At 34.0% G+C, this 27,495-nt stretch overlaps 2 protein-coding genes across 2 annotated transcripts; both read left to right on the forward strand.

Annotated features, from left to right (window-relative positions):
• Positions 1–291: 291 nt before the first annotated feature.
• On the forward strand, positions 292–6,256 carry LOC144545431 (putative glycosyltransferase At5g25310). Its single transcript, XM_078294007.1, has 5 exons — positions 292–815; positions 1,001–1,179; positions 2,039–2,402; positions 2,664–3,016; positions 5,747–6,256. Exons 1-5 carry the CDS (start codon positions 702–704, stop codon positions 6,063–6,065), a joined length of 1,329 nt encoding a protein of 442 aa, XP_078150133.1. The 5' UTR covers positions 292–701; the 3' UTR covers positions 6,066–6,256.
• Positions 6,257–11,965: 5,709 nt separating this feature from the next.
• Positions 11,966–13,104, forward strand: LOC144545833 (F-box protein KIB4-like). The gene has a single exon (XM_078294395.1). It carries the CDS (start codon positions 12,002–12,004, stop codon positions 13,067–13,069), a length of 1,068 nt encoding a protein of 355 aa, XP_078150521.1. The 5' UTR covers positions 11,966–12,001; the 3' UTR covers positions 13,070–13,104.
• The last annotated feature ends 14,391 nt before the right edge of the window (positions 13,105–27,495 follow it).

The raw sequence follows: 27,495 nt of genomic DNA on the forward strand, positions 1-27,495 counted from the left end.
CTCTCCAGACTGCTTAGACCTGGTGCATATGAGCCATAAAGTTAGCTTCAAGATATACTTGTGAACCATGCTCACATGAAAGAACATAAGAAAATGGGGACCATTTGTCATTTTTATTTGCGAATTATTTTCAGACGGATTCTACCTTTACCCTCCATTTTTTGCATAAATGGTGACCTCCATTTCTCCATTTCTCCATTTCTCATAATATTTACTTTTCTTTCTCTCCATTTTAGTGAAAACTTGGACACCTTCGTTTTTTCTTCTTCTATGTTTTTTTTAGGGGTTAACAATGACTCAGATGCTATTTTCAAAACTTCACCTAGACCGCTCATTTTTTTTTTTTCGTTTCTCTTTTCTTCTTTTCAATTTTTTTCCTCTTTGTTTTTTTTTTTCAATTTTTTTTCCCCTAAATTTTGCTTAGAATAGCTTTTATATCGTTTTTTTGTCAATCAGTTTTTATTTTTTCTGTCCCTTAAGTTTTTTTTTTTGTTTTTTGTTTTCAGTTCTTTGTAATTAACCTTTAACTTCATTCCATGGTAGCGATAATGGATTTTGTACATTTCAAAATCTACATTTAATTTGATATTTATTTAGGTATCTCTCTATCTTTCTCTCTTGATGATCACAATAATTAATACCCCGACCCCCTCCTTTTTGTAGTTTTGAAATCCAATACTTTCTTTCACCATCGATCGACTATGCACCCGAAACACTCTTTGTTAATATCTGCTCTTACAGTTTGGTTTCTTTTCTCTAACTTGAGCCTCTCAGCTAAATCTACCAAGCTAATTAATCAACACCGACATCTAACGGTAAGTAAGATTGATGCTTTCCTTCTTCAACATGTTTCTTATTTCTTAAGAAAAACAACAATACTTTTGTAATTTCTTGAGCATTACCTACTACTTTCAAGTTATTCCATCCAACCTTAGTGCAGTATAGCAATCTCCTTCCTATGATTGCTCAACTTTTTGTTGATTTTTTCTTTGTTGGCTAGACATCTAATGAAGACCAAAATGGAGATTATAGACTTCTACAAATTGAAAGATCGCTTGCAACAGCGCGTGCCATTATTAAACGAGCAGCCAATTCAACAGAAAATAATCCAACATTAATTCAAAATGAATTGGGGGTGTCTATCAATCGCATCTACAGAAACCCTGCCGCCTTTCTCGAGTAAGCTATTTATTTAATGTTGTATCCAAGTATTGTTCTGCTCTCAAATGGACTATGGTTTACATAACATGTGTACTTAATTTGTTTGATATAATGGTATAATATGTAACAACATGATTTAGAGAATGATGAATTGCTTAATTAAGTTTATATGGAAACCATGATGGTGCATTTCTCTTCAATGGCAATTTGTCCTCTCAATTCTATAAATCAATCAATATATATTAATCAAGGATATTATATATGCTCAACCACATAAAATTCAATAAATTGGTCCGTATTGAGTTTTGTTTGGTGAATCCAATTTCAGCTAGATCTAAAAGCCATGCATGGTAGGGTCAAATGAATTGGTATTTGAAGGACAAATAAGGAAATAAGTGGAAACCTAAGAAATGCTTTTCGACATCACTGTAATACATTATCGGTTTTTTTTTTTTTTTTTCTTTTTTTTAGTAAAGGTTGGAAGTCAAGCCACCAAATTATTTAATATTCATAAAGGATTGTTCATCCGGGTTTCAAACGTACGACCTCCTACACAGAGAGCATTGTCTTTATCACTGTAATACATTATCGTACAATCATTACTCAGAAGAAAAAACAATTCGATTGAATTGATAAACTGTTAACTGCAAAATGTGAAGCCCAGTCACCAAAAATTGGTACACTACTCAAAAGGAAGGAAGATCAACAAAAACTGGAAGTAGATACATTAGACCTCTTCCATTTAATAGATTGCACTCTGAATGTATATTGTTTGCAATTGGAATATCGATTCTGATTATATCTAGCATAATGTTATGTGATTTATCCCTTTCTTTGTGTTTAACAATCCTAAACAATGTTGCACTTTGGCTTGTAGGAGTTACAGACAAATGGAGAAAAGATTTAAGGTTTATGTATATGAGGAAGGAGAGCCACCATTAGTGCACCATGGGCCATGCAAGGACATCTACACCATTGAAGGTCGATTCATCGAACAGCTCGAGATGTTGCAGCTAAACCAAGCAGGGACTCGGACACGGGATCCGAATCAAGCCTATGCATACTTCTTGCCAGTTAGTGTCACTAATATTGTTAAATATGCTTATGACCGCCTCATTCGTAAAAGTAAACGTCATATCCATCGTTCATTTGAAGATTATGTACAAGTTGTGATGAGAAAACACCCCTTCTGGAATCGAACTGAAGGTGCTGACCATTTCATGCTTTCTGCACATGATTGGGTATAATTTGAGAATATCTGTTTCTTTTTCCTAAATTAGGTACAATTTTTTAGAATATTTTTGACATTCTTATTTTATGGCACTGTCTTTAATTTGAAAAGATGGAATTGTAAAATTGTGATTAAAATTGTAAATTCCTGCAAGACAGATATTAAATGATCATTGAGTTTTTGTCAATTTTAATTTAAGACATTGTATTTAGTTTTCAATATCTAAATGTATTATTTATATGAACATACTAAATTGAACAAATAATTCCAGGGACCTTATGTCTCCTATCGCATTCCACAACTCTACTCTAATTCAATTTGTGCATTTTGCAATGCCAACACTTCCGGAGCGTTCATCCCGAGCAAGGACGTGTCAATCCCCCGGATAAATCTTCAAAATGGAAGCATGCCGGCCCAACTGACCGCTTCTCCCCTCCCAGGTCTGGGGGATCGTACACTCCTTGCATTTTTTTCTGGAGGCCATCGTGGACCGGTGAGACCAATTCTATTCGAGCACTGGAAGGGTCGGGATCTTGAACACTTCCCTGTGTATGAGTATTTGCCAGAGGGACTTGATTATTATTCATTCTTGCTGCGATCTCGATTTTGCCTCTGCCCCAGCGGGTAATCTCCTTTGTACGTATCTTCTTCATTAGTTGGTTAAATCAAGGATATCATAATAGCGAAAAAAAAATTAGTTGAAGTACCTGATATAACATAAAAGATTGGGAACGGTATCATACAAACTTTTGTGTGTGTTAATTCTGCTTCCTTATATTGGGAGCGAGAGCATTGTGAGGCAATCTTGAGGTGATTTGGGCGGTCAAAATCGAGTGAGATAAAAATCCAATGAAATCAAAATCCAAATGAAAACAAGAAATATTTTTCAATGGAGGGTTTCTGATCATGAGTTAGGTTTTCAATCAGAGAGAAGCTTCTCACAGGAAGAAATTGAAAGCACGGTGGAAAGAGCGAGGTCAAAATAGAGGAGCAGATGGAGAAAGCGTTATTGGAGAGCTTTAAGGTGGCGGTGATGAGCTTTAAGGTGGCGGTGATGTGCTTAAAGGTGATGGTCACTAGTGGATTTCTACCTCAGCGGGGGAGCCTGTACCGGCAGCAACTGCCAACTGATCCGGCGATCTTTGTGTTGAATGAACTCTTGGATGAACAGCTGTCACGTGTGGTCAGTGCAGCAGAGAAAATCAGTGGCAAGATTCTTGAAGCCATGGAGATGCTTAAAGAGGCCTTCAGAGTGAAGAAGAAGCTTTTGTTTAAGGTGAATTCCACACAAACAAAAGTCATCAAACCTACACAAAAGAATTCATTGATTGGACAGTTCTGGTGGTGATCTGATACACAGGCCTGACGAAGGTCAACCTAGATTTGAGATAGTTAGATTGAAGTTCAATGAACTATCTCGTGCATCATCTCCTTCTAATCTGATCTACTTCAAGTATAGAGATCATGGTCATCAGGCGAGACAATGCCGCAACATAACCTTGTACTTTGTGTCCAACCGGCTCAGGTACTGTACCTCACAGTGTTACGCAAGCATGGCTCTTCCCTCAGTGCCTAAGCAACCTCCACCTCCACAACCTGATCCATCTTTATCGAGCTCATTACCCGTAAAAACTGTGACAGCAAAGGGGAATATTGGGCTAGTTAGTAGTTACCACTTACCACCACACAGAACAAAGTGAAAGGGTAGAAAAATTAGATCAAAGAAAAAATTCAATATGCTAAGAGATGTTATTGCCAGTGGGGTACTAACCCTAATTGGAGTAAGTAGATGGATACAAATGTGAGTGATTCAGATACAAATGCGAGTGATACTAATTTTGTTGAGGAAATGTTGCAAGAGATTCCTAGTGGCAGTAAGAAGATACATAAAACAACAAGTGTTTGTTAGTTCAAAAGAAATGTTACAAGCAATAGAAAGCTGAAAGGCAACACGAGTTGGTGGAGGAATCTCAGAAAACCCAGAAATTTCCAAAATGAGCCTACAGCAAAGAACACACTAGCTCAAGATACAGTCAGCAGTGAAGAGACCAAACATGAGGGATGGATACAGGAGCACACTCAAAAACCTCACCAAATGGCTTGTTGTGCTCTTGTTTTTTATACGGTGCAGCGTATACTGGTAACATATACTGAGAGTTTTTAGGGATGATGAATGATGCAAAATGAGTGGCCAGGGCGGAACTAGAAAATTTATATAGAGGGGGCTGAAAACTTAAAATGCATAATTATTAATTTGTAATTAGTGGGATTTGAACTCAAGACCTCTCAAATACAAAAAAAAGTTTTAACCACTAGACTATAAGCACAAATTTGATATTTTATGAGGGGGGCCTAAATTATCTAAAAACTTTAAGAAAATAAAAATTCAATTAAATTTCAACTTACGCGATTAAGAATTTCGAAATTATGGGGTGGCTTAGCACCCCGGGGCTATGTGTAAATCCGCTCCTGTGAGTGGCTGAGATCTCAATTCCAATGGAATTTTAGGGTAAAAGAATTTGTCTTTTAGGTTTAAGTAGTCTAGTTTGTAATGTAGTTAACAATTTCATATTAATTAAAATGGTTTTTTCCTTTTTTTTTAAAAGAAAAAGAAAAATAGAAATGTGTATAGTTTAATAAAATTAAATAAATATTAAAGTCCTTGAGTTATAAATCTAAGTTCTTAACTAACTTGGAAAAAAAAATTACAATCTAAAAGGCTGGCATTAAATGTATATCTTTTGGGAGGGTTTAAATGCACTATCATTTTGGTGCTCCAATATATTTCACATCCTTCATCTCCATTTTCAAAGTCTGAACAGTCGATCCGAACTGCTCAACATGATCTTCATAATAAAATATGCTTGGAGACCAAATTTCATATTTTTTTAGAATTTTTTTACCATTTGTTTAGATAAGTACAATATGACTTTATCGGATGGTCTAGAATCTCCTTAAAAAAATAATTTTGTGTCTATCTTAAAAAATAGTAACTAAAAAATTATAAAATTTGGTCTCCAAGCATATTTTATTATGAAGATCATGTTGAACGGTTCGGATCGACTGTTTGGACTTTGACAATTAATTAACAACAAGAATGAGACACATTTTGCGAGGATAAAAAATGACTTTTAGCGACGGAGTACTGTCATAAATGCATTTTTTCCCTCGCGAAAAGTGTCTACTATGTTGTTAATGGAAATAAAGGATATATGTAGTCCATGTAGAGCATATTAGAGCACTAAAATAATGATGCATTTGAACCCTCCTCATCTTTTGGAGGGCATTAAACAAAATTTTATGTCATGAATCGAAACTAATTGTAGTCACTTGTGTAAATTTTCTCAATAACAGATTTGAGGTCTCAAGCCCTCGGATAGCGGAGGCAATTTGGGCAGAATGTGTACCCGTTATCATCTCAAAAGGATATGTACTTCCTTTTAGTGATGTGCTACAGTGGAACGAGTTTTCGATTTCGATGTCAGTTGCTGATATACCGAACCTCAGAAACCTGCTAGCGGCAGTACCAGAAGAGGAGATTGAGAGACTTAGAGAAGGCGTGAAGGCTGTGAAGAGGCATTTTGTGTTAAACCAACCTCCTATGCGATTCGATGTGTTTAATATGATTTTACATTCTGTGTGGCTGAGGAGGCTTAATGTCAGACTAAGATAACTATTAATTATTAAGTGCAAATGTATTTTTAATGAAGCTATCAGTGTAGGAGCAGTGCTGGTCTGTAGTTTATAAAAAATAGATATGGTGCTCCTATAAGATTACCTTGATTAATTTACAGCTCTTCAGACATTTTTCAAATTGTACTTATGAAAATATGTGTAGGCTCAGGCCCAAATAAAGTTAATTACGGCCCAAATTAGCATAGCTGGGCTGTACTGATTTCAGTAAACTTTGGACTTGCGCAAATGTTGTCTATCAGAGAACATTGAATTGGTCCAAATAAGACAAAATTATATGGTAAAGATATAAATAAGCATTATTTCAATATAATAAGAGATAAACTTACAAGAAAAAAATTAGAACTTATTGGATGAAGATATAAGCAAGCATTTTTCCTACCTCTCTGTTGTTCTATGATAATATTTTTAATCATAATTTAATCATATAATCTTTATAATGACTATATGATATCGATTTATACAACATTCGTAACAATCTACACATATTGCATGATATAATAATATTTTTTAGTAAAAATATTCCAAAAAAATGTAAAATTTGATTTCCAAGTACATGTCAATAATTATATGAATGTATGTATATGTAAATGGATTATATGAATGTATGTTTTCTTTGAATTAATGTGTTTTTAGTAGGTATTAATATTTGTGTAAATATATATGAAGCAAATATATATATTTGTGTGAATATATAAGCAGAGTAACAAAGCATTTCCGATGTTTTTTAAACACAACCGTCAGTGAAAGTATCACTGACGGTTCTTTGTATATAAAAGTCGGCAAAAGTATCAATACCCATATTATTTTTCCTACCCCCCCGAAACTTCATTTTGGAGCGGTCCACTAACTAGTTCTACTTCTAAGTTGTAACTACTTGTTCTTTCAATTTGTCTCCAATTAAGTCAAAATAAAAGAAAGATTACTTTCATCCACTTTGTATTTCATCCTATCATTATTATTTTATTTTTTCGATGATTTGTGATTTTTGCGAATCTAAAATTACGAGTGTCTTTTACTTGATTCTCTTTCAAATGAGATCAATGATTAAATACCATAAAGTTATATTTGTGTTGTTGTTATGATGTCTACAGGCTTTTCCTGTCAAAATTTTTTTCGTAAGTTACATAAAAGGTTGAAAGAATTAACACAGATATACTTTAAAGTGTTGTAAACATATTGTTAAAGGCTGGAGAAGAAAAATTAAAAGTGCCTATGGCTTTTATTAGTTAAAAATGATAAGTTACATCTAAGATTTAAATACTTGATACGAGTGCTTTAAAGAGTCGTAGATAAAGACTTCGGTCATGTTTGGTTGTGAAGTAAAGTTAAACTGGATTAAATTTCTTACTCCAAGCTAAACCGGAGTAAGTTAATCATGTTTGGTGGAGTAAGCTAAACCACCTCTCTAGGTGGTGTAAGTTACTCCGGTTTAGCTCAAATCTTACTCCATCTTAAACCGCCTATATTACTCCTCGTTTGGCTCCTTAAGCGTGGAGTAAGGGGTTTACTCCACCTCTTAGTCTACAACCAAACATGACCTCAGAAATAAAATTTAAGTACCTACGGTCTTGAGAAGTCACACTGAAAAGAGCGCTACCAACCTTCTAGAAGGTTGTCGTTGCTAAAAGTATCATCTATAAAAAAATTTTATAAGTTAGGTTTTAGATTTAAAGATAGTACTTAAAAGGATTGTAACAAAGCTTTAAAGAGTTAAACAAAGTGGGCACCAATATTTTAGAAGACCCAATAATTCGGAGGCGTCTTGGAAATTTAATTTAGGAGAGTTTAACAGGTCCCACTAAATTATTAGGTCTGAGAATCCAGAATTAAAGGGAGGAAAAAAAAAAAAAAGGCTTGGTTCTCTTAAAGGATTGTTCAGACCAGTGAAAACAGATTGAACTGGTCGTGTTATATTAAACGGTTTAAAAATAGAAAAAGCGGAGTTCTCAAGAAAGATTAATGATTAAACCAGGTGGTCCTTCTGCTTTTGTTGGTGATTTTTATATAAACTTGGACCACAAAGTTTTTTTTAGAAACTCACTTTACGACTGATGTGTACTTACAAAATAAAGAAAATATAAATCATTCAAAACTCAAATGGAAGATAAAACTTTTACCCGACATTTTTATTAATATCCAATATTTAATATATTTTATCACATATAACCAAGGTTTTGAATTTTTTTTTAAAATATCCAAACCGTGGATATTTTCTGCGGATTGAAATAAAAAATCCAAACCACAAGAAAATATTGTTGTTTATGATTTAATTTTTTTTCCACTATAAAAACCCTGTTGCACTATATCTTTTTTAATTTAAAAATAAAACAATTATCGTGTAAATGATATATATTGAACAATCATAGATAATTTTAATAATCTTTGAATAATAAATGAAACTGTAATTCATTAAAAAAATAAGCAAACACACAATAAATAATAAATGTATTTTGAAATAATTATATGGGTAAACTAAACGACGTTTTTTTGTTGGCTTCATTTAGGAAATAAAATTATGTAGTGAAGAATAAGTTTAATATTTAAATTTAACAAACGTTATTAAAAAGAATATAAAAAAGAAATTAAGAATATTGAATTACGCAAATTATCACACAATAAAGTAAATATGTTCACACACTAAATTAGATATACATCCCTGATGAACATTTATTACGAAAACGAGTGATTTTCAATCATACTATTAAATTTGACTATAATTAGTGGTTTCTTCAACAATTGAGAATGATTGATGACATGATTTATTAGGAAAAGTGATTTTCAATCATACTATTAAATTTGACTATAATTAGGGGTTTCTTCAACAATTGAGAATGATTGATGATTGATGACATGACATATCTAAATGGGTTTTAATTTGTTATTATCTTTAGGGACTACACATTTAGGTATACAACTCTCATCGATGAATACTAATTAGTAAAAAGTTACCTAATTCTCCAATATTAAAATAATTATTGTTCAAATTATTGAATTATTTATGACTTGGTATGCATGAATTAATTAAAGTCAATCTTCTAAATAACGATTATCACGTCATCACAGAAAGACTCAAAAAAAGCTATCGCGAATAACGTAGCTATAGCAAAAGCGATCATACATAGTGATTTTTTATTTCAAAATTGTATTTTATATTTCAACTAATTATCATCATTATCTAATGTCTCATAGAGCATTAAGTAACGTAAAATTGAATAAGAAAATAGAATATTCATATTGAACCGGTACAAAGTACAAATTGTTATTCAAAATATCTGAAATAATGTCATAGACAATCTATATATATATTTTTTCATTCAGAATGACCTAAGCAAATCTTTAAATGAGAATAATCAGTCTTTGAACGAGATTAATTCGTACAGAGCGACAGAAGAGGGCGTAAGGACGGGCGGAGGTAGCTGTGGTTAGAGTAGGGATCAAAAAAAGGAAGCATGAAGACCAATAGGTTCGAAATGGGGGGTGGTATGGATCATGGATGTCTTGGAGCTTCTCCAATGGTCATGTAGTGGAGTGGGAGACAAAAAATCAACGAAGATGGAGAGATGAGAAGTAACGAAGCGGTTTAATTCAAGATTGATCCAACAATTTGTTTAAAAAAAAGTAATTTGAATATTTAAAAAATAAAATATTCTCTCAACTCTCACTATTTAAATAACTTTTTTTGTAGTATAGTACTCTCCTATTTAAAATGAGATACCTGCATTTGCATGCATGCATAAATATATTTCCTAAAAAACAATTTTTTAACGGAAAACTTGGGACAAAGGTCACCTCTTAATCCTTTTGGTCGCTATGTATTATAATATCTTACCATGATAGTTTAAAAACAAAACAAAATTGAATTTGTGGCATTGCTGAGTGCTGACTCATATTAGACACTCTTAGCTGTCATCCAGTTTATTGTAAAATATAAGGGGAAAAAACAAAAAGAATACTGTTAAAATAGCTAGTTTGAATTCAGACAGAAAGAATATGTTTGAATGAACCCATATGAGAAATTTCGTTTTTTATTTTTCTATTTCTGAAATGCCATAACTGGGCTTATCTGTTGAAATTTCTAGGTGGATTGGTCTAGTTTGTAGGGAAATAAATCTGCAAAAGAATCATAGAATCCTGCTTTTTCAAATCCACTCTATTTTTTTAAATACACAAATCTCAAAACAAATAAATTGATAGATTTGAAAAAGCAGAGTCCTCTAACTCTCAAGAATCTCAAGAATCACAGCAGATTTGTTTCCAGGTTATAGACACCAACTTTACTGGTGCATATGAGATGTGCGGTCAGCACTGTCAAAATCTCCCACCTGGGACTTGTTGCGCAATTCAACCAAACTTTAGCACTCTCTTTGTTTCCATTGCACTATTTGTTCACTGGCTTTACTAATCAATCAGCTTTTTTGAATTATTTTGTTCGAACTTTAATTGGGAAAAGAACAAATCATTCTCTCACTATTAGCGGCACTGTTGTTTCTTTTCTTTAATTTATTCTGGGATTAATTAGCTCTTATTTCAACCTACGATGGGTACTTTATATAGCATCTGTCACAGCAAAGGGTCATCTCACTCAAATGAGTTGTACGGTTTTTTTCAAACTGAGACCAGAAACATAATCATTAATTTTATTTACATTTTGATAACTAAATATTTGATGTTATCCACTGCCATTGCAATTAATCCGATCGATCCCCATATGGATTCAAAAGCCCAATATGTAACTGGTCCCTATCACAAAAATTTCCCTTGCATATATTCTTTTGAGGAAAGAACTATATTACATTTTCAAATTGGGTAAACACATAATAAATGTAATGTAAATGAAGATGAAATATTGTTATTATATCTTATAGCTTTTGTTTTGTACATGACAAAAAAAAATTCTATATTGGGAAAACCAGTTATAGATGTAGCTTTGGTCTGTGGGCACAGAAAATCCAACCCAACAGAAGTCTGATGTTGACTTTCTATATTTGCATGACTGAGATGGCTTAAACGGTGTCCACTAAATTATCATATACTTTTTTAACGAATTAATTCTTGTCTTACTCTAGCAAATTATCTTCCTGTGTGCGGTAAATTAATTGATTTTATTTTATTTCACAACTGAACTAGTTTTGTGCGGCCTTTTTTTTCATCAGAAAAAGGCGAACTCTAAAAATAATTTTTTTAAAAAAAGGTAACCTTCTTTTTTTCTATAAATGTTGCTTTATGATTGTCATGCTTCTAATTAAGAATATATAGTAAAATTGAAGTTACAAATATTATTATAATCTGTAATTTTGTATTGTTAACTCCTATTAAAAAAAATTCTCCATACACTCTGCACGCATGCAAGGAACCATCTACATTTTTTTACCATTTTTATAGTTTCAGGTTCAGTTTTAACAGATGGCAAGAATAAAATATTACATGTTAATTAGATCAACGATGTCATAATTAAGTTTGAACAAGCAATTAGTGACCATCTTATTTGTCAACAGACAAATAGTCACATTATAGTTAATTAGCATTTTTAAAGGTCAATTGAATACATACAAATTATAAAGGTCTAGTAGAAAACAAAATAATATATATATAGCGTACTACTATGGTCACCTTTAATTTTTACTATTTTCTTTCAGTTAAATTTTGTAGTTCTCCGAATCCTCCCAGACATGGTCTCTGATTTACATATGGACTATGCACTGTGGCCTTTTCTTTCTTTTCGGCTTATTAAAGTTCGACAACTTTGACCAGAACTAACCAAATATTGCTGTCCCGTGTTTCGGACCGAAATGGTTATGAAATTCTAAGTATAAATAGAACGCAAGGGATCTATTTTTGAACCATCCATCTACGCACTCTCTTCAGAACATTTAGAAACATTTTCAAAGACAAACACAAACTAAATTTCCAGAAATGGATTGCATTGCAATAGCCGTGCCAAATGCTGCTTCCTTGTCCAATGCCAAATTCGATGGAGAAAGGGAATGGTCGGATCTTCTTCCCGACATTCTACATCTCGTATCCAAGAGGCTCCCCGACCTTTGCGATTTTTTTCGTTTTCGTGCAGTATGCAAGAATTGGCATTCTGAGTCACCCGTCTCGGACCCGCCACCACAACTCCCATGGCTTCTCACCCGCCCTACCTCCTTTGAAAACCAATTACAATTCTACTCGCTCTCGCACGACAAATTTCTAACCTTGTCCGTGCCGGAATCTCACGGCATGGAGTTGATGGGACCATCACAAAAATACGTCTTTGCATCAGACCAGGCATGCTCCTCTCTAATGCTTATTAATCCTTTGACTGGCGAAGAGGTCCCACTTCCATCCATAGATCTTGATTGGTGTTTTCCTATCTCCACCTCGCTAAACTGTGACGGTTATGTCTCTATATGTGGAGGAAAGACCGAGTCTAAGATTCAAACGTTGGGTTTGTGCCGTCCCGGTGATAACAATTGGACGGTGATACGAAAGGCCCTCGAAGGCTGTTTAATGATATACTCGAGAGGGATGTATTATGTTTACAGTCCTAAAACTGGGATAACTGAGGCTGTTGATGTAACATCAGGTGTCGTTATCGCCACCATATCTCCTCCTCCTACAAAACTGAGTTGTCTTGTTGAATCTTGCGGCGAACTGTTAGGAATTTTCTGTGATCATCGTAGTCTCAATGACCCGGAATGCAACATATATCGTCTTGTCTATGAAGACAAATTTGGTAAATGGGTCCAAATAAGTAGCATTGGTGACCAAATACTGTTCATAGATGGAGGTCAAGGCCTTTCCATAAGCGCAAGAGGATCTATTGAATCAGAAAGAAACTGCATCTTTTACTTGGGTTCTCATGAGTTGATAAAATTTGATGGTGTAACCACCACTTATTACCTGGCTAAGTATGACATAGAGGCTAGGAGCTGGGAGAAAAAATCGCTTCCTTCAATGGAAAAACCAGGCTGGTTTTTACCGAACCAATATCATTAATTAAATAATGTTGTTAATACAGAAATTAATTATTGTCAATATATGTTTTCGCAATAATTTTTTCCATTATAATTCACTACTACAAAAATGTTTATTACTAATATATGTGGCTTAAGCAAGGTTCTAAATAGCGCACGAAAGCGGCGCTATAGCGTCGCACTATTTCACACTATAGCGCTATTTTTTTAACCATGCTGCTATGATGCGATAAACGCTATTTAAACCTCTGGGCTTAAGTGAGTAGTAAAAATATTCCAAAAAATGTAAAATTTGGTCTCTAAGCACATTTTAATATAGAGATCACATCCACTACAACAAAGTAGACACTTTTTGCGAGAGAAAAAACGCTTTTACGACGGTCGTCCGTCGCAAAAAGAAAAAGCTGAACAATGAGAGTAGTCCGTCGCAAAAAGTCACTTTTTTTATCCTCGCAAAAAGTGTCTCATTCTTGTTGTGATATCTAATGGTTTGGATTAACTTTTTGGATTTTGAAAATTGAAAAACAATTTAGTTGTACGGGACCTCAAAAACAATCAATTTGATATTAACCAACCAATCCTAATGTATGCACTATTAGTATCGGTTCTTTATAATAATCGATCCTAATACTATTAGGATCGGTTATTATAAACAATTGATACTAATAGTGCATATATTAGGATCAGTTGACCAATAATACTGATATTAATAGTTTTTAGGATCGGTAGATAAGTATTAGTATTGGTTATTTCATATAGCCGATCTAGATAGGGCGATACTAATTCCAGTTTTTCCACTTGTGGATAAATACCCATCAAAATTTAAAATCCAGCGACATGAATCTCAAAACTAACCTTTATAATTTAAATAAGTATCAAATTATTTTACATATATATATATAGTAAAATACTGCAATGGATACTAACCCGCAAGTTTATTGAAATTAATCTCTAAAGAAAAATGAGGAGGGATCCACTTACACAGTTTTTTAGTGACACCGAATTATATCTTATATTTTCAAAGTTCAAATAATGGATTCAAATCGTTAAATATGATACATATATTAAAATGTGCTTGGAGATCAAATTTTACATTTTTTTTTAATGTTTTTACTATTTATTAAGATGGGTACAAAAATACTAAATAAACAGTAAAAAATATTAGAAAAAAATGTAAAATTTGATTTGCAAGTTAATTTTAATATATCTATTATGTTGAATGATTTGGATCGATTGTTTGAACTTAAAATTTTTTGAAATGTAATGTGTAATCGGGTGTCACCAAAAACGCCGAGTTTATTAAAAATAACAAAATTTATAAATATTTTATTAAAAATAACCAAGCTTTGGATGGATTTTTAAAAATACCCCGCCCGTGAAATTTTTTCACGGTTTTGATTTTAATCAGGGCTGTGGAAAAAATTTCACATGCTGGGTATCTTTAAAAACGGTATAAATGGATTAAATGGATCTCTTCACAAAATAAGATGATATTATAAATTTTTGAAGAAGAAATATGTAATTTTGAAACATGAAATTCTTTCTTTATTGAAAGTTGTTTAAGTTTTACAAAGTATTCTTTAGAACGTTGCCATTTTTTACTCTACCAAAAAATGAAGGAATTTTCTAGTCATAGTGAATTTTTATTTTTAAAAATCTCAAATTTAATAATTTATTTATGACCTTTTCTGTGAAAATTCTTTTTAAATTTATAAATTATATATTTTACTTTTAAGTAAAGAAAAATAAAAAGATAGGTAGCTTATTGTAGAATTCACTACTACAAAAAAAACATTGTTGCCATCGCCCCTTTATCATCGGATGTGCTTCGGTATAGATGATGTTCATCATGAGTGACAGTGTTGTAATTATTTAGAATTTTTTTACCAACTGTTGGGTCTAACCAACCGATGGCGTTGATAGCCCCCCTCATTTGTCATCGGTTCATTTTGTCCAACAGTTGGTAAAGGCATACACAATACTATCGGTTGAGATAACCACTAGATAGTGGTGATGGGTCCACCTTTACCAACTGTTGGTTATATGGGCAGTTAATGTTGAATAGATCAATACCAACTGTTTACTATATTGAATAGATGATGATGTTCTAAATATAATATAAGGTGTTCCTTAGTTTCTTTCTCCTAGCTGCCTTTCTATGTATGTGAATTACAATTGCTTCTCTGTTCTAAAATGATTTTTTAAATGGAGACCTCCATTAATAATTAAGACAACACATTACTTATTAGACGACTAAAATTTACACAAGTACAAATTAGATTATGCATGTACTGCAAATAATATGAAAAAAATTCAAAAAAAATACATTCATTTTTTTATATCTTCTATGACCAAATCATACATATAATTGTCATTTTATATAATTTTATCATTATTTTCCCCTTCAATGTGTGTCGATATTTGTGGACCGTTAATTTTCACGTGAGCAATTAATGGTCGATCGGTGATAAAATGATTCAAATTTTGTTCTAAAATGACCATGGGTAAACATTGAACATAACTAACATAAATATTCTGAAGTTTGATTATGTATGAGCTTCGATCCAATGTGAAATGTTTATAGCCCTTCGATATTTCAATATTATGTCAACTAGATGGATAGGTAAATGAAAATAAAATTTTATCAAATTTTGCTACAATAAAATGAATGTGATGCTCTTTAATTTGAATGGTTCAGATCGACCAACGGATGACATATTTATGTGGGTTTTCATTAACTCACACAACTAGAGTTAATGTTGCATGTTCATCCATATAAGATATGAATCATAAACTCTAGTTTTGTGAGTTCCTAGACGATACATAAAACAAGTAGTGTTTGTTAGTTAAAAGAAATGTTATGAGCAATAGAAGCTGAAAGGCGACACAAGTTGGTGGAGGAATCTCATGAAAACCCAGAAAATTTCCAAAATGAGCCTACAGCAAAGAACACACTAGCTGAAGATATAGTCAGCAGTGAAGAGACTGAACATGAGGGATGGATACAGGAGCACACTCAAACACCTCACCAAATGGCTGACAAGCTTGCCTCTCGAGGAGGTGGTATAGGTGTCTATGTGTGTCCAAGGAGGAGCATCAGACTAAGGGTGCAAGGCCTGTCTGCATAAGACAAAGCAAGATGCTTGAAATTAACAAATTCGGTGGATATAGAGGCATGGAATTCGAATGAGCTACAGTTAGTAACTTTGGTGGATTAAAGGAACAATGAGACTGCTGGATTATATAGTACTACAAAGTGGTACAAAGAAGGAAAACAAGCTCCCACGAGAGAGTGGTTTTAGTTGTAAAAATGTTTTTTCTGGTTGCTTGTGGTGCTCTTGTTTTTTATACGGTACAGCATATACTGGTAACATGTACTTAGAGTAGTACATCATAAATAGCAATAATAGGACATGTTGAGTTTTAGGGATGATGAATGATGCAAAATTGAATTTTATGTCATGAATCTAAACTAATTGTATAGTCGCTTGTGTGAATCTCTCAATTACAGATTTGAGGTCTCTAGCCCTCGGATAGTGGAGGCAATTTGGGTAGAATGTGTACCCATTATCATCTCAAAAGGATGTGTACTTCCTTTTAGTGACGTGCTACAATTAAGCGAGTTTTTGATTTCAATGTCAGTTGCTGATATACAGAACCTCAGAGACCTGCTAGCGGCAGTACCAGAAGAGGAGATTGAGAGACTTAGAGAAGGTGTGAAGGCCGTGAAGCGCCATTTTGTGTTAAACCAACCTCCTATGCAATTTGATGTTTTTAATATGATTTTACATTCTGTGTGGCTGAGGAGGCTTAATGTAAGACTAAGATAACTATTAATCATTATGAAAGTGCAAATGCATTATCAATGAAACTGTCAGTGTGGGAGCAGTGCTGATCTGTAGTTTATAAAAATAGATATGGTGCTGCTATAAGATTACCTTGATTAATTTAAACCTCTTCAGACGTTTTTCAGTTTGGATTTATGAAAATATGTTTAGGCTCAGGCCCAAATAAAATCAATTCCGGCCCAAATTAGCATAACTGGGCTGTACTGATTTTAGTAAACTTTGGACTTGCCCAAATGTTGTGTATTAGAGAACATTGAATTGGTCCAAATAAGACAAAATTATATGGTAAAGAGATAAATAAGCATTATATCAATATAATAAGATATAATCTTACAAGAAAACAATTGGTACTTATTGGATGAAGATATAAGCAAGCATATTTCATACCTCTCCATCGTTATATGATAATATTTTTATTCATCATTTAATCATATAATCTTTATAATGACTTTCTGATATCGATTTATACAACATTCATAACAATCTACTCATATTGCATGATATTATGACATATTTTAATTTACATCACATAAAATAGTAAAAATATTTCAAAAAAATGTAAAATTTGGTCTCGGATTATATGAATGTATTATCTTTATGTGACTGAAATAGTTCTTAATGTACCTTCTTAATGTTATTTCTTAGAACATGTATTTACAGCTTAATCCATATTTGATGCTAAATTAATTTTTAAATAAAATTGTGACCTTTTAGTTGAGGTCTTGTTCGCTTGTGTAGATAAAAAAAGAAATTTCTTTATGTAGAAATATAATTATTTTTATATATTATCTTGATATCTGACAAATATAATTATTTTAGAAAGTCGGTGGTTAAACCGGTTCCACCGATTCAACCAGTGAATCATGGAACTGAATTTTTATCGGATTGATGTCCGTTATGATTATGATAATATTGTTCGTTCTGAACAACTTTTCGGAAAAATTACCCCAAGTATCCAAACCTGGCCTAGTAAAAGTTTATTCAATATAGTATAAAACCAGGGCTCCTAAAAAACTTGTAGTTCATGATTCGATTGATTTCGACTCAAAAAAAAAAGAATTCGCAATTAACTCACTCGATTGAATTTTGTTCTGAAACAAATCAAACTAGTTTTCGGTTCGAATCTTAATCGAACTCGAACTCAGACTCAAACTAGCTAGATAGAGTTCGTTTGAAATTAATTCGCGAACTATTTAGATTCGAATCTCAAAATAACATTTACCGTTTAAATTAATCGTCTGCTTTTGTGTTTTTTTTCTGTCAAGTTATAATTTTTTTTTTCTAAATTGTGCTTGCTTGTTATGTTGATTTTTAGTTTGTACATTTTATTAGAGGTCCTTAATACTTATTCTTTCTGCGTGTTGGCAAATTATAAATTAGTATATTAGTTGTCTCTATTATGTTATAATTGGAATCAATACAAATATTCAATGGTTAATTCAAATTATTAACGAATCAAACTAAAGATCGAACCGCATCGAATCAAACTGGAACTCTCCTTTTCAGTTCGAAATTCTGCTTCAGTTTCGAACCAGTTTGACTTGAAATTACATGAACTCGAGCTCGAACTAAGTTTGATTTGGTTTGATTCGTTAGCAGCCCTAGATAAAAACTACAAAAGCCATAGATTTTTTGTGCCGTGTAACTTGATGAAGTAATTCTTTGAAAAGTCGGACTATTTTGTTGGCTTCATTTCGGAAATAAAATTAAGTAGTGAAGAATAAATTTATTTTTAAATTAAACAAACGTTATCAAATAGAATGTAACAAGAAATTAATAATAAGGAATTACAATAAATGACCACACACTAAATTAGATATACATCCCACATTGATGAACATTTAGAGTTTGTTCGGATGTCATGAGGTTACACAGCATGAGACTTGATGGGAATGGAAAAAGGTGGGAACCCACGGATACGGGTACGCACATGATCTATTATGGGAATGTGTTGAATTGAGTGTTAGGTTCCACCGTGAAATTAGTTGTGGCAAATCTTATTTTATTTTTAAAATATCTACATATCTATTCAAAATGTGTGTATCTATTATCTTGGAGTCCGACTAGTATGACATTCATGTCATATGACACTAACTTCAAAATTGATTGAATAGATTTCAAATGATTAATCTAAACTGTTCAAACCGATTTACTTTATGAGTGATGCGTTTATATGCAAATTTTTTATATTTTTGAGTTATTTTAGTATCAAATTAAGCGGTAAAAATGTTAAAAAATGAATGTAAACGCACAACTTTATGAGTGATGCATTTTCATTTGACTACTTGACTTCATACTAAATAAATTCGAAAATTTATAAATTTGCATGTAAACACACAACTAATGAAGTAGATCGGTTTGAACGGTTTAGATTCATAGTTTGAAGTCGATTTGATAGGTTTTAAAGTTGGTGTTATATATGCTTAAATGACATTGATGTTATACTAGCCGGACTCGTTATTGTGTGCTTTTTTAATTAATATGAACATTATTCTTTAATACCTCGTGTTTTAATCGTAAACTGTGAAAATATGAATTAATTAATATGAACATTTTTCTTTAATGCTGCCATTTTTATTTTCACAGTTTAATAATTAATTTCTTTTTTTGTTTCAATTCATTATTTTTTCTATTTCCATCAAATATGTTTGAGTAATTACTAAACTATTCATTTGCAATCCTTTAATTCCATTTCAATATTTTACTACAAAAGGAACCTCATTTAATCTATTGAATTATTGAATATATAAGTGATCCTCCTTTCATTTTTATAGCTGTATACGACCTAAAGAATGAGTATGGCTAAATTGCTATCGGTAGCACTTTGATCTAAGTGCTTACGGGGTCAAATTTTAGTATTTGATGTTCAAACAACTAATCCAAACAATAAGATGTTCAATCTATATTAAATGTGCTTGGAGACCAAATTTTACATTTTTTGAATTTTTTTTTACTATTTATTAAGTTGGTTGAAAACCGTTGTTTTTATTAAATTTCTGCTGCATTGAAAAACAACGGTTTTCAAACCAGCTTAATAAATAGTAAAAAAATTCCAAAAAAATATAAAATTTGGTCTCCAAGCACATTTTAATATAGATTGAACATCTAATGGTTTGGATTTGTTGTTTGAACATCAAATACTAAAATTTGACCCCGTAAACACTTAGGTTGAAGTGCTACTGGTAGCAATTTAGCCATACTCCCTAAAGTAATATATAATCATAATCTATTATATTTCTATGAAATGTGTTTCTCAGCTGTTAAATTTCTATGTTACTTTGAGTTCTATTCCAATACCATATACAATTACAGCCCATATCAATTGAAGATAAACTAAATTCTCATAGAGCAATAAGTAACACAAAATTGATTGAGGAATTAGAATATTCGTATTGAACCAATACAATATTCAAATTGGTATTCAAAATATCCCTAATAATATAATGAGGAGGGTTCAAATGCCTCCATGTTTTTGTGCCTCCATCATGCCTCCATCTCTCTCTATCATTTTCAAAGTTCAAACAGTCGATCCGAACCGCTCAACCTAACCTCCATACTAAAATATGTTTGGAGACCAAATTTTATATTTTTAGAAATTTTTTTACTATTTTTTTAGATAGGTACAAAAATACTGTTTTTAGATGGTTCAGATTTACTGATTTTGTATCTATCTAAAAAAATAGTAAAAAAATTCCTAAAAATATAAAATTTGGTGTCCAAACATATTTTAGTATGGAGGTTAGGTTGAACGGTTCGGATCGACTGTTTGAACTTTGAAAATGATGAAGAGAGATGGAGGCATGATGGAGGCACAAAAACATGGAGGCATTTGAACCCTCCTCTAATATAATAGACTATCTGTATTTTTTTCATTCAAAATAACCTAAGCATCATCACACATATCTAGCTTTTCTACCCAAAATAACCTACGCATCGTTGCTTAAACTATCTTTTTCTATTAAGAGTAAAGACAATATGGGCCTTGAAAAAATTCGATCCTTAAAATAAATTTTCAATTTGTGTTTTTAAATAAAAGTCTGTGCGCTATAGCAGACCGTTATTACTGCTATAGCGAACTTCTATTACTGCTATAGCGGTCATAGTTGATATATATAAAGTATTTTTATCTGCATAACTTAGCGTTTCAGGTCCAGAAATGCTATAGCGTGCTTTTTAATTAATTAGAACACTGGCTAAAGGCGTTGAATGCAACCGTATATCTTTATGGAGTATTCATTTAAATTGTTGTGCATGCATTGATGAAAACACAAGATTGATATTTTTATTGATCTAAGCTTACTCTCTTGATTTAATATTTTTACTTTTGAGGATGTGAATTCAGTTGTACACGATAAACGTCATCTAATAATATATGAGAACAACGCTTTTCAACGCCGATGACAAGTAACGTTCGTAGTTGTTTAATTGACATGATACCTAATGGTGTTTGGTAAAAATTAAATAAGATTTAGAATAAGAATATATTTTATGGGCAGGAGTAGATTCAGCTCATCTTAAGAAATCATCTCTAATTAATTAGGGTTCTGTTTGCTTACATAGAGAGCATGGTGCAAGGTTCAGCGGTCCAAGATTTTATCTTGCTAATAGATGGTGGAAATTAAATGATGATACTCATTAGAGTAAATGGAAATTAATTTAAAAAAGATTACGATCCTCTATTCGTAAAATTATTCATTTCGTTTAGCTGTGGGCATGAGAAAAATTATGGGGAGTGCTATACTGAGGGCAACAATTCAAGTTTTGAGAGCTGAGAGAATAATTTGTTTTTAAATGTCAAATTTACCCTTGCTCTCTTAACGGATGGCTTAAGGAATCGCTGAATCAAAATCCAATTAAACCCGCTTTCCTTACTTTCTCAGTTTCTCGTCTCTCTTGTGTTCGTCCATTTCTCTCCCACTCGCTACAGATACACTTTCTCTCTCACCCGATAATAAAGAATGTTCCTTTCCGTTATATTTCTTTCCTTCCCCTCTCTCTCTCTCTCTCTCTCTCTCTCTCACCTGATAAATAATACCCAATTTCTTTCCTTCATACTAACTCAGAGAATCCAATAGGGAGCCAGTGGAAAATCGTTTCAAAAATTCTGTTCGATTCTTATATCTTTTTCTCCTCCAATTTCTTATAATTTGAAATAGTTTTGTACACAAGAATGGAAATAAATCAGACTGTAGAATCAATTGACGGAATACTTAGTATGACATCAAATTGTGTGACATACGCTTAAATTCTAGACACAAGCAAGCTTAAAGCCTTGTACTTCGAGCAAGAGAAGCTGATTAAAAACAAGCTTCGTTATGACTCACGAATTCTCAAGCAAAAGTTAAAAGGTAATCTATATTATTGTATTTTTTTTAATTCAACATAATCCAGTTATGAAAAGGAAAAATTTGGCCTTAGGCAATTCTAGCTATGCACTTGTAGTTCATTCTTAATTAACAAGAATTCACTAACAGTATTGGTAATAAGCATAACAATTTCTGTTATTTAATAACAGTATTGGTAATAACCTTACTAGGGATTAAATTGATTAAATTAAGAAGCCATTCTAGAATTAATTAGCACTACTGTAAGGTCTAGTATGGATATATATTAGCACAATTGGTACAACTTCTAAAAACTGACCAATATGTTGGATCTTGTGCAACAATTTATTTATAATTCTAAAACACTTTGTACTCTGTTGACAGATGAATCTTAACGAGCTGATCAATAATGATGGCATGGAGAATGAAAAGCTCGAGTTAACCATGTTAAGCTTCGAGACATCTGATGATTTGATCAAGGGAACACGTGCTTTTTTCTCACAAAAAGGTTATGGTTTATCAATTCGTAGCTCGAGAAAAGATAAGTATGTGATTTTGGGATGTGACAGAGGTGGTTGTTATTGAGACCAACGTAATATTTCGATAGAACAAAGAAAAAGAACAACCACAAGTCGTTTAACGGATTGTCAATTTAAGATTAAGGAAAAACGACAAGATAATGGGTTATGGATGATTGAAATAAAGAATTACTTACACAATCATGAAGCTTCGATTGATGTAACCGGACATCCGATATGTCGTAGGCTATTGCAGGAAGAAATAAGAAGTGTTGAACAATGGCAGATTGTTGGAAGGACCTTGAGTGATTATGCGACTACACACAATGATGACAACGATGATGGCTTTAGTGTCATGCTCGAAGAACTTCGCACTAAGTATCAAGAATGGCCGGCTTCTAAAATGGAAATTGCTCGTGAAAGGATAAAAGAACTCATAAATCAGTATGATGTTCTATTCGAACCTATTACTCGACCTCCTAAAGGTCGTCCACCAAAGTCAAATAATAAGAGAAAGGCAAGTTCTACGCGGCGAGATCCTTCTGGTTTTGAGTTTGTTGAAGCATCCCGTCAATGCGGTTCGAGCAAAAGGACTTGATATGAATATGTAATAGTTGAATTTTGTTGGTTTTAATTTTTTATATGAATATGTTTTATTTTAGTTTGTGATAGAATTAATCTTGTTGTTATGTTTCAGTTTGTTTTGTTTACGTTTTGTTTTAATTCTAGCAGAAGTTTAAGTTTTCTGTTTTTAGATAAAGTGTACTGTCAAGAGTAATCCTAACGGATGGCTAAGAATAGAGTAGAGGTTATTCTTAGTGAGCAGTTATTTAGATTCCAGTTTTTATTTAGTGGATGTAACCTTTCTTATAGCAGTTATGATTTGTATATATAAGAAAAACCAGAAAATGATGCAGGAAGTTTTTTTTAAGCATCGCAAATATCTGTCTTTTGTTTTTCTCTCTGTGATTGTGTCACTGGCCGTATGCAAGAATAGCCAACATTTGGTATCAGAGCGAAGGTTGTCAAAGCAATGGCCGGTGATGAAGGAGATCAATCAAAGACACTTGCAGTTCCCATGGCCAAAAGTGTCTCTATACCGATCCAATATCCCATGTTAAGCGAGATTAATTACGGCATATGGGCTATCAAGATGAAGATAGTCCTACGTTCGCTGGGAGTTTGGTCTGTGATAGAAGGAGGGGTCAAAGATGAGGACAAGGATCAAGGAGCGATGGTTGCAATATCTCAGGCAGTGCCGGACGACGTGATGATGGCAATCGCAGAGAAACAGTCGGCCAAGGAGGCCTGGGACGCTCTCAAGGAGATGCGTATAGGCGAGGATCGTGTCAAGAAGGCACGTGTACAAGTCCTGAAACGGCAACTAAACAAATTGCATATGCAAGAATCGGAAACTGTGAATGAGTATTCGATGAAGTTGATTGGATTAGTTGGTGAGATCCGATCCCTTGGCACAAAACTAGAAGATACTGAAGTGGTAGAGAAGTTATTCAGTTCGGTTCCAGATCGGTTCCTTCAGATCATCGGAACAATTGAGCAATTTGGAGATTTAGACACGATGTCAGTCTCTGAAGCAATTGGTAGATTGAGAACATATGAAGAAGGGCTAAAGGGGCGGCATCATACAAAGGGCACAGGGGAGCAGTTGCTTCTTAGTCAAGCCGAATGGGAGGCTAAGTTCTCAAAAGGTAGAAGAGAAGAAGGTTCGGGCAGTACCAAAAGAGGAGGCCGACATGGAAGGGGTCGGGGCCGTGGACGTGGTCAAGGTGCAGGCCGAGGAGGCTTTGATCACACGGGAGATGATCGAAAACCACGAAAGTTTGATATTGCTAAGGTGAAATGTTACAATTGCAATGATTATGGTCATTTCGCTAAAGAATGTCCCAAACCAAATAGAAGAGAAAAGGCTAATTTGATTGTAAAGAATAATGATGACGAACCAGCACTGTTGTTGACTGAAACCTGTGAACTTATCCACACAATACCGAAGGAAGGAAAGGTGCTAAAAGAAGATGAAATAGCGCTAAAGGCTGTCAGCAACCTGGACACAACCTGGTATTTGGACAGTGGCGCAAGCAATCATATGACCGGCTGCATTGAAAGATTTGCAGAGATTGATACTACAGTCAGAGGCTCTGTGAAGTTTGGAGATGGTTCAACAGTAGAGATACAAGGAAGGGGTTCGATACTCTTTGAATGCTTCACTGGTGAACACAGATTACTCGCTAACGTTTACTATATTCCAAGGTTAAAAAGTAACATAATTAGTCTTGGGCAGTTAGATGAGAATGGATGTAAGATAGTGATTGAAAGAGGAGTACTGTTTATCCTGGACAGAACACAGAAGGTGCTAGTCAAAGTGACCAGATCTGGGAATCGGTTATACCTTTTGCGTACTTCTCCAACCCATCCAGAATGCCTCCTGGCGAGAAGCAAAGAAGGAGCTTGGCTCTGGCACGCAAGGTATGGTCATGTGAATTTTCATGCTTTAAAAATCATGGGTAAGAATGGGATGGTGCATGGCATGCCCTTGATAGATCATGAAGATCGCATTTGTGATGGATGTTTGATTGGAAAACAACAACGAAAACCATTCCCTGCTGAATCAAATTTCAGAGCCGAGTACCCTCTTCAGTTATGGCATGTAGATTTGTGCGGGCCAATCACACCGACTACGAATGGAGGAAAGCGTTATTTTATGCTAATTGTCGATGATTGCACAAGGTTTATGTGGCAGGTTCTGATCTCAAGCAAAGCCGAGGCGTTCGAAAGTTTTAAAAGGATCAAAGCTGCAGCCGAAATGGAGAAGGGGTGTAAGTTGAAAGGCTTTCGAAGTGATCGTGGTGGTGAATTCACATCAAATGAGTTCAAGAGCTTTTGTGAATTAAATGGTATTAAACACTACCTTACTACACCTTATTCTCCGCAGCAAAATGGTGTTGTGGAACGGAGAAATCAGACAGTGGTTGGCATGGCAAGAAGTTTGCTGAAAAGTAAAAGTGTTCCCGGCGAATTTTGGGGAGAAGCGGTGTCAACGGCAATTTACTTGCTGAACAGAGCACCAACCAAGAGTCTAGTAGATAAAACTCCCTATGAAGCTTATTACAATCGAAAACCAAGAGTAGGACATCTGCGGGTTTTCGGATGTATTGCTCACGTGAAGAATGTCACACCTCACCTTCCGAAACTAGAAGATCGAAGCAAACCTATGGTGTTTATTGGGTATGATTTGAATACCAAGGGTTATCGGATGTTTGATCCAAAGACAAAGAGGGTGGTAGTGACTCGTGATGCCGTGTTTGATGAAGAAAAGAAGTGGGACTGGACTGATTCATCGGTTACAGAATCTAGACCAGCAAAGGATATCTTTACTGTTCTGAATTTTCCTGTTGCAGATTCAAGTGCTGCTGCCCATCAACGAATTGAGGAAGAAATGCTGCATCCTAATATGGCGTCTCCACAGCAAGAGTTCAATCAATCTGACCAGCCTGAGGATACACCTACTGGTAGCAACAGAGCAGATGGATTCGACTCTGGAAATGCACAAACTCCAGTGTCGTTTCCTGTTGAGCAGAGGGCATCCGAATTGAACCATCCAGAGGATTTGGAAATAGGGCCAAGAGGAACACGAGATATCAAAAGCCTTTACTATACGGGGCTATGTTTGCTAGGAGAGGAGGAGCCTGCGAATTATGAAGAAGCAAGAACAGATTTAGCATGGAGAAAGGCTATGGAAGAAGAAATTTCCAGCATACGGGAGAATGCAACATGGAGGTTAGTTGATTTACCAGAAAAACATAAGCCAATTGGTTTGAAGTGGGTGTTTAAATTGAAGAAAGATACTCAAGGGAGAATAATCAAACACAAGGCAAGGTTAGTAGCAAAGGGGTATGTTCAAAAGCACGGGATAGATTTTGACGAAGTTTTTGCTCCTGTTGCTCGATTGGAAACTGTACGGTTATTGATTTCAATCGCTGCACAAAAGGGGTGGCAAGTGCATCACATGGATGTAAAATCCGCTTTCCTTAACGGTGAATTGGAGGAGGATGTGTATGTTCTGCAGCCACCGGGTTTTGAGATAAAAGGAGAAGAGCATAAGGTGCTGAAACTGTATAAAGCTTTGTACGGTTTGCGACAAGCACCTAGAGCATGGAACTCCAAGTTGGATAAGTCTTTGAAGGCACTGGGTTTTGAGAGATGTCTATTAGAACATGCTGTGTACACGAGAAAGGAAGGTAATTTAATTGTTGGAGTATACGTAGATGATTTGATCATCACCGGAGAGAGTATTCGAGGTGTTGACAAATTCAAATCTCAGATGAAAGGTGTATTTAGCATGAGTGATCTTGGATTACTTAGCTATTACTTGGGGATTGAAGTGTGTCAGACTCCAACAAGAATCACCTTAAAGCAATCGGGTTTTGCAAAGAAGGTACTGGAGAAATGTGGGATGAAGGACTGTAACCCAACACAGATTCCTATGGAGCCCCGTCTGAAATTGAACAAGGACAGCATTGAACCTCCTGTAGATGTAACCTTGTATCGAAGTATTGTTGGCAGTATGAGATACTTACTGCACACACGTCCAGACTTGGCATTTGCCGTTGGAATGGTAAGCCGATTTATGGAGAAACCCACGCTGGAACACATGGCAGCAGTAAAGCACATACTAAGGTATGTGAAGGGAACATTGAATTTCGGTTGTGTGTATGAGAAGAAAGAAGAAAATCCGGAACT

The sequence above is a fragment of the Carex rostrata genome, chromosome 28 (genome assembly GCF_964058835.1).
Source record: "Carex rostrata chromosome 28, lpCarRost1.2, whole genome shotgun sequence".
NCBI lineage: Eukaryota > Viridiplantae > Streptophyta > Magnoliopsida > Poales > Cyperaceae > Carex > Carex rostrata.